We start from the raw sequence: 14,230 nt of genomic DNA, 5'->3' as shown, positions 1-14,230 counted from the left end.
AATTCAGACATCTACACGCCTACTAGATGACGCACCAGGTTTTCCACAAAACTTCCTATACATCTATCCCTAGCACCCAAAACACCTGGACCCTGAGGAAACTGTGACCACGAGTTGTTTTTGAAGAGCAAAACTTCTGAGATCAAAATTCCCTAATCTTAAACAGTTTGCTCTAAAAAAGTATTCCAAAACATTCTTAGAAACTTTTGCCCCAAATATTAGCCACAAAATTGTCATACTTTCATAACTCCTTTGTGTATCCATCCATCACACACATACCCTTGTACACAGCTAACACATTACATTCAATTACCCCATTGTAGAAGAGGAATAATTTATTTCTATATGATTTTAATAATGTTCCCTAAGTAATTAGTAATCAAGATTTTCTTCAAATTCAAATTAACAAATATGTTTGTTAATCTAAATAATACACATATTTATGTATTTGTATGTATATATTTTAATCTTTCTGTAATTCAGTTTTTAACTGTGAACTTTTACATGATGGAAGCAGTGAAGGACTCAATGTCATAGTACATTTTGATAGTATTTGATAGGCTTTTTCAGGTCAATTAATTTAGTTGCTTGCAAATATAAATCAAGCTTGCTCCAGTTCCACAAGGACTCCACCACAGTCTTTAGGATGGAGAAAAATCACTGGTTTTCCATGTGCTCCTATTTTGACCTCTTCACTTAGACTGCGGATCTTCTTTTTTTTCAAATCCATCACAGCTGCATTAATATTATCCACCTTAAGAAAGGGAAATAAATTGAACACATTTGAGATCATAAAAATACCAACTTATAGTATCATAAGACTTAGAAAAAACTTTGAGAGCTCATGCAGTCTATCTCCTCTGCCTGTGGGCAGGACCATTCTTAAATCATCATAAAAAATAAGCTTAAAATTTTCAGAGAAGTAAAAGAAGTTACTAAATTTTTCTAGGTAAGCAACCACAATGCTTAGAATTTTCACCATTAGTAAATGTTTCTTCTTATAATCTAAATCATGTATGATATACTTTATAATAGTTTATTCTGGCAGTACTATTAGTGAGATTGAAGACATTGCTTTTTCCTGAGAACCCTGAGTCCTCATCTATAACAGGCAAATGAGGTCTACCACATAAATTGACTGCAGATTAAAATGAGGTAACAGATAAAAAGCTTTCAGTACAGTTTATGGCATAATAGGTACTTAGCAAATATGAGTGTTTCCCTGATCCCCAAAACTTGCCCTGCCAAAACACCTGGTTATTACCTTTGACATTATCAAGACACACATGAAAATCACTATTAAATTGCCTTCAAAATGTTATTCCCCATCCAAAAAAAATTCAAACTTTAATGTTTTTGCAGCCTCTTCTAAGTTATTTCTATTTTCTTCATACTTATGGACACTCCAGGAGGAGCAGATGTGTCTCTCTATACTTGACGGAGAAATGATCTGCCTCTATCTTGGAAAGTCACCCACTTAGACTGGGAACCTAAGAAATGGATGAAAAGGTATGATATGAATGGCCACATTCCTAGGCAGTCATAAATCACTAGTTTAATTAAAATCACTAGTTTAATAAAAAAAAACACACAAAAGCACAGAGACTAGTTTAACACCCATGTACCTACCATTCAGATCTAATAAATATTAGTATTTATACAATTTTATTTCCAAAGAGCCAAGGATTATATGCTGAATTCTAAAACCAGTCAAACAGCTAATGAGGATACTAAATGTTACATAAATAAGCTATGATTTCTTCATATGGCACATATTCTACTTGTATTCCTGATATTTCTTTTTTAAACCTCATAGGTATGTCAAAGTCACACGTGCCTACATTCTGAACACAGCTCATTTCATGACATCTTGCACTGTAGCTGGTTAATTCTCATCTTTTTCAGAATAGAACACGCACTAGAAGCTCATGGCAGGAACGGCTCGACCCACTTAGTGAGGAAAATTGGTCCTCCCTGATGTCAGACATTGTCAATTTTATCTTATTTTTAAATTCATATCAATATTATTAAGCTTTTTTTCTGCTGCGTTAGGTGGGATTGGAGCAGCTTTTAGTCTAGGACTAATTTTCCTCACTACCAAGCCAAAGCCCTTCTGAGTACTCTTCCCAATGTTACGGAAATTACTATGACTAGTAAGAAAAAACTATCCCCACCTCTGTGTGTGGATTATTCCCTCTAATCCTTTCAAGGGGTTCTATTCTAGCTTCCTAACATGTGTGCAATACTCGAAGCTCAGATGAAGACATGAAAGGTACTACAGATCTTTAGAGTTCACTCTCTGTGCAGCTCTCCTTTCCAGGAGAGAGCTGTGAACTCTAGCACCATGGCCTCCTCAGACTTCCAACTCCTATCTCCTCAACTCAGGGAGACCACTAAGTTCCACGTGGATTCCCCCTTCCTGCACTGCAGTCTGGAAACTCTTTACAGCCAGTAAACTGGGTAATCGTAGGGCTCATCTTGTTTGTTTACCCTCTCTCAGAAATAAATTCCTGTGCTGCCTGATGTCCAATGCCAGAAATCCATTATTTCATGTATTTTGTCTAGGTTGCTTGTTTGTTTCAGGGAGGATAAACTGATCTCTTTTACACCAACTTGGCCGGAATCAGATTTCTAAATTGGCAGGTTTTTTCTGTCAGCAACTAAAAAGTGTCATTACATGTCATTCTATAATATGTCTTTTTTACTTTGATTGCTTTTAAGATTTTCTTGTCATCTTTGATTTTCAGTTTGACTATGGTGTGCTTAGGTGTGGTTTTCTTTCTTCTGAGACAGAGTCTCACTCTGTCACCCAGGCTGGAGTGTAGTAGTGCGATCTCAGCTCACTGCAACCCCTGCCTCCAGGGTTCAAGCAATTCTCCTGCCTCAGCCTCCAGAGTAGCTGGGACTATAGGCACACACCACCATGCCCAGCTAATTTTTATATTTTTAGTAGAGAAGGGGTTTCACCATGTTGGCCAGGATGGTCTCGATCTTTTGACCTTGTGATGTGCCCGCCTCTGCCTCCCAAAGTGCTGGGATTACAGGCGTGAGCCACTGCACCTGTCTTTTTTTTTTTTGAGACAGAGTCTCACTCTGTCACCTAGGCTGGAGTGCAATGGCATGATCTTGGCTTACTGCAGCCTCTGCCTCCTGGGTTCAAGTGATTCTCCTGCCTCAGCCTCCTGAGTAGCTAGGATTATAGGCATGTGCCACCATGCCTGGCTAATTTTTGTATTTTTAGTAGAGACTGGGTTTCACCATGTTGGCCAGGCTGGTCTCGAACTCCTGAACTCAAGTGATCTGCCCGACTTGGCCTCCCACAGTGCTGGGATTACAGGCGTGAGCCACCGTTGCCCGGCCTGGTGTGGTTTTCTGTTTGCCCTACTTGGGGTTGCTGACTTTCTTGAAACCATAGAGTGATGTTTTACATCAGATTGGTAGTGTCCTTGTCAACTATTTTTTCAATTACTGCTTCTGTTCTATTTTCTCTCTCTTCCTTTTCTGGGACTCCAACTATATTCTGCTAGAACTTTTGACCATGTCCTACATCTGTCTTATGCTCTATTCTGTTTTCTTTTTCTTCCATATTTTTTACATCTTGATTTTGGAATTCTAGTTTCTAGAACTGTGAAAAGAATAATTTCTGTTTTAAGCCACTAAGTTTGTGATCATTTATTATAGCAGCCCTAGAAGACAAATATAACTACCACACATCATACCGAAATTGAACAACGAAGTAGATGGATGGCTGATAGTGGGAGCTAAGTTTCTCACTGTTGGAATGAGAAGATAAAGGCTAGTGTGGTCTATGTGGTAATGGATTAGAGCTGGAGACGTCAGTATGCTCTGAGGAGTTTATGACATTTCATGAATTCTATAATATAGTTATATACAGAAATGTGTATAGATATGTGTATATATACAGTATACACACATATATATCTCCCTGTTGTCCTGGCTCAGTAGGGCAAGAACCCCCAATGACACACCCAGTAGCAATAAGCACACTTAGAACCCAGATCTTGGCTTCTAATACCATTCTCCAGTAGTAGGAACCAGGGCTCCTAGATGAAATGTCTAATTATATGGCTAGGGCAAAGAGTAAAGAAGATGAATTTGGAGCATCTCATATAGAAGATGAATTTGGAGCATCTTACAGTGCCAGAAAAAGAAAGGAAGTGCTTAAAAAACAAACACAAAACACAAAACCAAAAATGATGGGGGTATGTCAAAGGGACACAAGAATCAACTGAAAGAGCTCCTAATGGCCAAAGCTGGAACAATCTGAGGGGAAAAAAAGTAGTATTAGATTGTAATGCAAGTCATAAAATAAATATCCACAAGTCCATACTGATATAACTCTCTATTCCTTAAGTGTGGGCCTTGCATAATGACTTCCTTCCAAAAGAGGATAGTATGGAGGAGAAAAAAAGAACAGCTTTCCAGTGGAGAAACCTGACAACACCTCCTCACCTGGGAGATCAAGGTTAATATCAACAGTAGTAAGTCATGTTGATAGTATGAATCCTTGATATGATGTGATGAAAATGACACTTTACCTCTATGGTCTTCCCAAAATCAATAACATGAGTCTAATAAGAAAAATATCACACAAATCTCAACTGAGGGACAGTTTACAAAATAACTGACCAGTAATCTTCAAAAGTGTTAAGGTCATCAGAAACAAGGAAAGGAGATCCTAGAAAAAGGTTAGAAAACAAAACAAAACAAAAAAACAAGGAAAGTTTGAGAAACTGCCACATGCAAGAGGAGCCTCAGCAGATACGATGACTAAATGTGATGTGCTAGGGGTGGAGGAGTGGGGGAAGGGAGAGCATCAGGATAAATAGCTAATGCATACAAGGCTTAATATCTAGGTAATGCATTGTCAGGTGCAGCAAACCACCATGGCATACGTTTACCTATGTAACAAACCTGCATGTCCTACACTTGTATCCTGGAACTTAAAATAAAATTAAAAAAAAAAAAATGTGATGTGAAATCCTAGATGGGATCCTGGAATAGAAAAGGGACACTGGGTAAGAACTAAAGGAATCAGAATAAAGTACAGACTTTAGCTAATAACAATGAATTGGTATTGGTTCACTAATTGTGATAAATGTATCAAACTATTATAAGATGTTCATAATTTTTTTAAAGCGTCTGATGAGATTAACCACTGTTTATAATGAGTGGATCTTGTTTTTATCCTGATTAGAGCAAATCAACTATAAAAAGACATTTGTAAATCAATCTGGGAAATTTAATTTATGAGCTGTGTATAGATGGTGCCAAAAGATTTCCCTTTAATTTTGACTGAAGTGCCAGAAAATAAAGATGATGTCACCGTGGTTATTTTTGTATTTCTTAGAGACCCAAACTGAGTAAGGGTAAAATGACATGTTGTTCATTTAAAATAATTTAAGGAAAAAAGACAAAAAGATGACATGTAGCAAGAGCTTGAAAACTGTTGAACCTGGGTGATGAAAGTACTGACATGATTTTTTTTCTACTTCTCATATGTTTGAACAATTTCATGATATAATCATGACTTTTTCCATAGTGCCCTTTTGATAACTCCTATGCTACATGTGATTATGAATATTTTCATTTATGGAACATTCTATCCAAGTACAAGTATCTATAATTTTGACATTGCAACCCAATGTTTTAGTATACTCCTTCTTCAATATCCCTCAATCATGAATTACTTCAAGCCTGGGCACAGTGTTTCATGCTGGGCACAGTGGTTCATGCCTATAATCCCAGCACTTAGGTGGGGCCAAGGTGGGAGGATGGCTTGAACCCAGGAGTTTGACACCAGCCTGGGAAACATAGTGAAGCCCCATCTCTATAATCAATCAATCAGTCAGGTGTGGTGGCACACACCTGTAGTCTTAGCTACTCAGGAGGCTGAGATGAGAGGATTGCTTGAGCCCAGGTTGAGGCTGAAGTGAGCTATGATGGTGCCACTGCACTCCAGCCTGGGTAACAGAGTGAGACCCTGTCTTAAAAAACTAATAAATGTCTAAATGACATTGCACTAGCATCTATTTCTACTTCTGTTACTATTTCTATCACTAACTTCGATTTTAAAGCTCTTTTACCATATTTATCCTTCTGTTAGTGTTGCTATACATTTTATGATTCTTTTAAGAGTACTCCTAATGCTTTGTTTGGCAGTAATAAAAAGAATAAAATTAAAATGTCTTAATTTTCTGAATTGAAAGCAGATGCAATAGTTGTAAGAAATGCAGAGCAATTTGATTTGGGAAATTAAATCAGTCCCTCTAAGTAAGGATGAAAGTAACACAGTCAGTAATAACCCATCTTTTTAAAAAAGGCAGGTTTTCAAACACTGCATGTTCTCACTCATAAGTGGGAGTTGAAGAATGAGAACACATGGACGCAGGGTGGGGAGTCACATACCGGGGCCTGTTGGGGGGTGGGGGAAAGGGGGGATAACAGTAAGAGAAATATCTAATGTAGACAACGGGTTAATGGGTGCAGCAAACCACTATGGCACATGTGTACCTTATGTAACAAACCTGCACGTTCTGCACATGTATCCCAGAACTTAAAGTATTAATTTAAAAAAGGGGGGGGGTTATGGTTTTTTAAAACTGCTTTTATAGTCCTTCAAACAATTACAGAGTGTACCATATAGTTCTGGAAGACTTTGCATGCCACTAGTGAAAATCGGGGCTATTTACTTTTCTTTTCTTTTTTTTGAGATAGAGTCTTGCTCTGTCGCCCAGGCTGGAGTGCAGTGGTGCAATCTCACCTCACTGCAAGCTCTGCCTCCCGGGTTCATGCCGTTCTCCTGCCTCAGCCTCCCAAGTAGTAGGTGCCCGCCACCACGCCTGGCTAATTTTTTTGTATTTTTAGTAGAGACAGGGTTTCACCGTGTTAGCCAGGATGGTCTCGATCTCCTGACCTCGTGATCCACCTGCCTCGGCCTCCCAAAGTGCTGGGATTACAGGCGTGAGCCACCACGCCCGACCCTTTACTTTTCACTTCAACTTCTTACCAGCTATTTCCTTTTTCTTTCTTTTTTTTGGTATTTATCTGTATCTGAGAGTTTATCTTGATTTTGCCCCTTCACCTGCAAATTAAGAGTGACAATAACCCGAATAAAAAAATGTTTGGATTGTCACAATCAGAATTCAAAACTTTTTTTTTTTTTGAGACGGAGTCTCGCTCTGTTACCAGGCTAGAATGCAGTGGTGCGATCTCAGTTCACTGCAACCTCCACCTCCCAGGCTCAAGCAATTCTCCTGCCTCGGCCTCCCGAGTAGCTGGGATTACAGGCGCGTGCCACCATGGCTAATTTTTATATTTTTAGTAGAGATAGGTTTCACCATGTCGGCCAAGCTGGTCTCCAACTCCTGACCTCAGGTGATCCTGCCTCGGCCTCCCAAAGTGCTGGGATTACATGCGTGAGCCACTGCACCCGGCCAGAATTCACAATCTTCAGGTACATCTCATAACCTCTTTGGTCCTCAGCTTCCCCATCTGAAAATGGCAATACAATCTTGTTTGTTTGAAGCCAAGTAATTGGGCTAAATAACTCCAACCTTAAGGTATGTAATCCTCAATGACCAAATTTTATGAAAAAGTAATAATGTACCCCTCTTAACTGTACATGACATTTGGACAGATTTAACAAACATAAGCTTTTATTTTATATACAGTTGTAATGGTGCTGATATAATGAATGACTTCAATCCTCAAATTGGTATAAATCCATGAAAGTTAAAGTGAAAAGTCTGGATTAAGTATTTGTTGTATTTGTTCCAACTGTATCTCCTCAAAAGCTAAAAGCTAAGTGAATTATGCAAGCCTAACACTGTCTCACTTTACATAGGGTTCAGATGGTTCCTGTCTTCTTGGATTTATTTCAGAAGAGCACATGTTACCTAAGCTTCCACACTGACTATATAGTCTAGTGGGGGCTATGTGGAGTATCCCTCAAATGCTTGTCTCTGCTGAAATTTTCACAGTTGATAGTAAAATATTTTTTTAATTCCCTAGTTTATTGTGAAAAGCCAAAATGAGAATAAAATTTTTTAAAAAGGAGAATATTTTCCTTTCTTGATTGAAGAACAAACATTACCCAGTATGTAGGAAATGAGTTACCTCACTAGCCTGTTACTTTGAAATTATAAATTTTTTCTTTCCTAAGGAATATATGCTGTCAAAAAAGATCTGCAAAACATATAAAAGCACAAACAAGAAAATGAGTCATCTATTGTCTGATCACTCAGAAAATAAAACTGTTATAATTGCTGCATTTCTCTACCTTTTGTCTTAGTTTTTAAATACTATTAATATTTTTCTCATGTGCTTTTCCCCAGCAGCCTGCAACAGTAATTTCAAGATTACCTTGAAATCAAATCCAACATCTCTGTCTGCCACTGGGAAGCCAGGCTCCCATGATCCTTACTACCTACTCATCTAACACATGTGCTCCAACCGTGGGGCTGCCCTCTTCATCCCATCTGAGCTCCCACTCACAATTCCAGGCCACACCACCCCTGCACAGAGGCCTGTTACCCCATGTGAGCTGGGCCACTCCCTGTGCTGCAGTCCTCCTTGCCTTTTGTGGGATTCAACATCCCGCCCGGAGGCGTCCCAGTGGATACACATCCTCCTCACCCTGTGTGGCTCTGACTCCCCATACCTGCCCCCTACCCCATGTGAACATCTGCCTCACCCTTCTCAGGCCCTGCTCCCATACCAGGCCACCCCCTGCGAGGACACCCAGCTTATCCCACCTGGGCTTCAACTCCCCACATTAGTCACCATTTTCCCCTGCAACGATGCACTCCCCACAGGACCAGCCCTGGCCCTCCATGCTGGGCGTGCCCTCCCCACAGTGTCGGTGCCCCTACCCTGCTCTGGCTCTCCCACTCCTTGCTGCCGCTGCCCCTCAGGTGGACGCCCTTCTCAACATCCTTGGGCTCCAGCTCCCTGCTCTGAGCTGTGTCTCAGTCCATTCGGGCTGTTAGAACAAAATACCTAAACTAGGTGGCTCAGAAAAAACAGAAATTTGTCAGTTTGAGAGCCTGGGAAGTCCAAGATCTAAGTGCTGGCAGATTCAACATCTGGTGGGGGATTGGTGGTTCACAGACAGCACCTTCTCACTGTCCTCCCGTAGCGGAAGGGGCAATGGGTGTCTCTGAGGCCTCTTTTATAAGGACACTAATCCCATTCATGAGGGATAGGCCTACTGCTCATGAATGGGGCCTCAGGAATCATCTCCCTAAGGCCACACCACCTAACACCATCACTTTGGGGTTATGATTTCGACATATGAATTTTGAGGGGACATAAGCATTTAGTTCTAAGCTGGCCTCCCATGCTGATGCCCTCCTCGCTCTGACACTGCAAGTCAAGATGCTCCCTTGGGCACAAACACACAAACCCTGCTCAGACTTGGACACCTTGCACTGGAACTCCCCATGCATAGGCACTCAGTCTCTGGCTTCCCCGGGGCAGGCAGCTGGCACTCATTGATGCCCTCCTCACCTTGCCAGGATCCCAACACCCTGCTTTAGGCCAGTCTGGTTCTCCCCATCAACAAAAATGACTCTTCTGCTCTGTCCTACCTGAAGTCTTCAGAAAGGGAAGGAATGGGGAGGGGTCATAGGTACTCAATACTGTTTATTTCCTTTTTTGTTTTTGGTAAGTAGAAAGAAATACAGTCATGTGTCACTTGATGGGTACGAGTCCTGAGAAATGCATCGCTAGGCAATTTCATTGTTGTGCGAACATCACCACACCTGGATGGTGGCGCCTACTACACACCTAGGCTACAGGGTACAGCCTATTGCTCCTTGGCTACAAACCTGTACAGCATGTTACTGAAAACTGTAGGCAAGTGTAACACAATGGTGTCTAAACACATTTCAACACAGACAAGGTACAATAAAAATACAGTGTATAACCTTATGGGACCTCATGTGGACTCATCACTGACTGAAACATTGTTATGCGGTGTGGGACTGTATTTGGCTAAACTAGTAAGGTATGCTAATCATCCCTTATATTTCCTCTGTGTTTCAACTAGCACTATTACTTCTGTTTATCCTTTTGTACTTTGTAGGCTGTGTTTTAGTCAGTCACCTTTAATCCTCTCTGGAAAATGAGGAGCATGTGTGAATAAATGAAGCAAGCAGGCAAGCTCTGGGTAGACAGGAACTTTCTGCTTGTTCAGCCACATATCCCCAGCATCTTGTACAGTGAAGGACAGAGTGATACCAAAAATACTTAACAATCAGGAAAATACAAAGATACTAATCAGATAGAATTGTGCGGCTGAGCATGGTGGTTCATGCCTGTAATCCCAGTGCTTTGGAAGGGCTGAGGTAGAAGGATTGCTTGAGCCAAGAGTTTGAGACCAGCCTGGGCAATATAGCAAGAATTTGTCTCTTAAAAAAAAAAAAAATTAGCTGGGCATGATGGTGTGCTGCCTGTAGCCGTAGCTACTCAGGAGGCTGAGGTAGGAGGGTCGCTTGAGCTCAGGAGTTCCAGGTTACAGTGCGTAACGATTGTGCCACTGCACTCCAGCATGGGTGACAGAGTGAGACCCTCTCTCTGAAGGAAAAAAATTGTACAGGGAGAAGGGTGTCTAAAGGGTCCCAGAAAAGGGTCCTTCCGGAAAAGGAATGTTACTTAGGGGTTACAGAGCAGCAGCTGTTTACCAACCAGCACGGAAGCATTTAAATATTTTTACAAACTCAATACAAATTTGAGTAAGTATTTCTGGTGGCCCTTAAAGTCTTCACTGTGAAACACTGTGCTGTCTGGGTAAGTTCTCCAGAGAAAGCACGGCCAGCTTTGTCTCCTCAAGCAGAGGCACGCAGAAGGCAGGGAAGGTGACCCCCCTCTTGCCATCGCAGGCAGCAGTTAGGAGCACAAACACAAGCTGTGCCAGAAAACAGTGGGTGATTCAGTCCATACTTGAGCAAGAGAAGAGATGGGACAAGATGCCCTCTAAACTTCCTCTAGTGAGAGGCAAAGACACACAAGAAATATGAGTAAACCTCAAAAGAGAAAGTAGAAACCAACTCAACCTCGACAGAAAAATGCTAATTAACTATTGAGATCGTAATCCACATGTGAGAAAGGGACATTTCGTCAAGTGAGTCACCGAAAACTATGGAGCATGCACAAACAGATATATGCTAAGTCAGAGGTTTTATAAGATCCTGGTGAAAAAGGACAGAAAGTAGCCCTGTGATTACAGAGGGGAAAGCCAATTCTCTGATGAGTGGTTCAACATTTTTTTTTTTTCCTGAGACGGAGTCTTGCTCTATTGCCCAGGCTGGAGTGAAGTGGCATGATCTTGGCTCAGTGCAACCTCTGCCTCCCAGGTTCAAACGATTCTCCTGCCTCAGCCTCCCAAGTAGCTGGAATTACAGGTGTGCGCCGCCACGTCCAGCTAATTTTCGTATTTTAGTAGAGATGGGGTTTCACCGTGTTGCCCAGGTTGGTCTCAAACTCCTGAGCTCAGGCAATCCGCCCACCTCGGCCTCCCAAAGTGCTGTAATAAGCATGAGCCACCGTGCCCAGGTGACACACCACTTTTTAAAAATCACCAAGTGCGGCATCCACTGATGGCCTCCAGTACCTTTCTCCTTTTCCTCCTTTTAATTACAGCAACCCCCAAGTTTCAGCAGGGCACATAACTGCCTAGCTAGAGACTACATTCCCCAGCCTCCCTTGCAGAGAAGTGTGTCATGTAACTAAGCTTGGGCCAATGGGATAAGGACAGAAGTGATCCTAGAGCATCTCCTTAAAGCCACTTGCCAGGTATTCCCACTCCACCTTCCCTTCCCTTCCCTCTGGCTGGCAAATGGTGATGCCTGGAGCAACCTTGTAAGTCATGTGTCACGGACAGCAGAGCTGCCCATCAGCCTGGGATAGCTAATATTAGACTGAAAACAGAAAAATAAAATCGTGTTAAGCCACTTAATTTTTTTGTGGAGGGCAGAGAATGATGATGGGGGTATTATACTAAAATAGCACCTAACTAACCACTGTTCACACCTTCTCCTCTTACCTACCTTCATTTTATATCCAATACATTTGCATGTCCCCCTTCTAATCTCTGCTTTTGAATCTGCCATTACTGAACTTCCACTATTCCTTACTTAACTGAAATAAATCACATAGCTGAACTCCTTTGAAGGCATGGGCTCTCTTGATGGAATACTGATAGTGCAGTGTGGGAGAGAGGGGGAGTGGATTCAAAGGTCCTGCTTCTCATCCTGGGGGGTGGGGTAGGGCTTAGACAAACCCTCAGGTCCACTGACAAAGACCTGCAGCCAAAAGTAACTCCCTAAAAATAAAATAAAGGCTAATATTAGGACTTGTTTAGTTCCCTGCTTAAGGTCTTATAGCTTCCCCACCACAAATTTAAAACTCAGTTAATATAATGAAGGCAACTGGCATCATGGGTAAGAGTGCAGACCCTGGAATCAGAACCAATCTGGGATTCAGCCCCATACCTGCTATTGATATGACTGTGGGCAAATTAACTACTCTGTCTCAGTTTCCTTTCCTGTCAAATGGGGATAATAGGGCCCTCACAGGGTAGCTATGAGAATTCAAGAAAATAGTATGTGTTGAGTTACTTTGTAGACATACTACTAGAGGACTCACTAAATGTTAGTTCTTTTTTTTTGAGACAGGGTCTCGCTCTTTCATTCAGGCTAGAGTGCAGTGGTGTGATCACAGCTCACTATAACCTCCACCTCAGCACTTCCTGGGCTCAAGTGATGCTCCCACATCAGCCTCCCAAGTAGCTGGGACTACAGGTGCATACCACCACACCTGACTAGCTTTTTGTATTTTTAGTAGAGACGCAGTTTTGCCATTTGGCCCAGGCTGGTCTCAAACTCCTGGGCTCAAGCAATCTGCCCACCTTGGCCTCCCAAAGTGCTAAGATTACAGGTGTGTATTAGTCCATTTTCACGCTATTGATAAAGACATACCCGAGACTGGGCAATTTACAAAAGAAACAGGTTTAATGATTTACAGTTCCACATGGCTGGGGAGGCCTCACACTCATGGCAGAAAGCAAGGAGGAGCAAGTCACATCTTACATGGATGGCAGCAAGCAAAGAGACAGAGATTGGGCAGGGAAAATCCCCCTTATAAAACTGTCAGATCTTGTGAAACTTATTCACTATCACAAGAACAGCATGGAAAGACCTGCCCCCATGATTCAATTACCTCCCACTGGTCCCTCCCACAACACGTGGGAATTCAAGATGAGATTTGGGTGGGGACACAGCCAAGCCATGTCAAGGCATAAGCCACCACACCCAGCCACTAAGTGTTAGCTGTTATGACAACTCTATGCCTCTCCACATGCAATTCCCTCTGCCTGAAATAACTTTCTCCTTTTGTTCACCTAGGGAATTCCTTCACATTCATTGTAACTTATGCTCTGTGAGGCCTTCCCAGCAACTCAATCTGCCAGGAGCAATCAATCTCCTTCATCTGTGCTACTGCAAAGTCACATATATCAATTCTACTTATCATAGTATATTGCACTTGGGTGTTTAAATTTCTGACCCTCCTCACTATGGACATGACTCATGTCTTATTCACTGCTAAATCCCAAGTACTTGGCAGAATACACATTATAGGGTCTCATACATGTTTGCAATAATGAACTGAACACATCCTTGAATTCACTCTAGAATCAAATGACCTCTCCTCTGTATTAGAAATTTGGCCTAACAGGCCAGGCAAGGTGGCTCACGCCTGTAATCCCAGCACTTTGAGAGGCTGACGTAGGTGAATCACCTGAGGTCAGGAGTTTGAGACCAGCCTGACCAACATGGTGAAACCTCATCTCTACTAAAAATACAAAATTAGCCGGGCATGGTGGCACATGCCTGTAATCCCAGCTACCTGGTAGGCTGAGGCAGGAGAATCACTTGAACCCAGGAGGCGGAGGTTGCAGTGAGCCGAGATCACGCCACACTGCACTCCAGCCTGGGCGACAGAGTAAGATTCCGTCTCAAAAAAAAAAAAAAGAAAAGAAAAAGAAATTTGGCTTAACAATTATGTCATTCTTTCTATAAAAAGAATTGTCCTAGCAAATTAAATCGATGCATAATTGTCATTGCTGATATTCTAAAAGGCAGTTATCTGAACATGAACATCTATAGAAATGTTCTCTAATGGACTTTTCTTGTCTAACATTTCTTCA

The 14,230-nt window shown here is 41.8% G+C and overlaps 1 protein-coding gene across 3 annotated transcripts in view; it reads right to left on the bottom strand.

The window, feature by feature from the left end:
- Positions 1-447: 447 nt before the first annotated feature.
- Positions 448-14,230, bottom strand: part of MCEE (methylmalonyl-CoA epimerase) — a 20,162-nt gene continuing 6,379 nt past the window's right edge. For all 3 annotated transcript variants that reach the window (XM_019020972.4, XM_019020974.3, XM_019020973.3), the window contains exon 3: positions 448-754. In XM_019020972.4, the coding sequence (XP_018876517.1) occupies positions 602-754 (153 nt within the window). In that variant the 3' untranslated portion in view covers positions 448-601. The remainder of the gene's footprint in view (positions 755-14,230) is intronic.

The sequence above is a fragment of the Gorilla gorilla genome, chromosome 12 (assembly GCF_029281585.2).
Source record: "Gorilla gorilla gorilla isolate KB3781 chromosome 12, NHGRI_mGorGor1-v2.1_pri, whole genome shotgun sequence".
Taxonomy (NCBI): domain Eukaryota; kingdom Metazoa; phylum Chordata; class Mammalia; order Primates; family Hominidae; genus Gorilla; species Gorilla gorilla.
The sequence above is the reverse complement of the archived record's forward strand: the minus strand, read 5'-3'. Positions and strand labels throughout refer to the sequence as shown.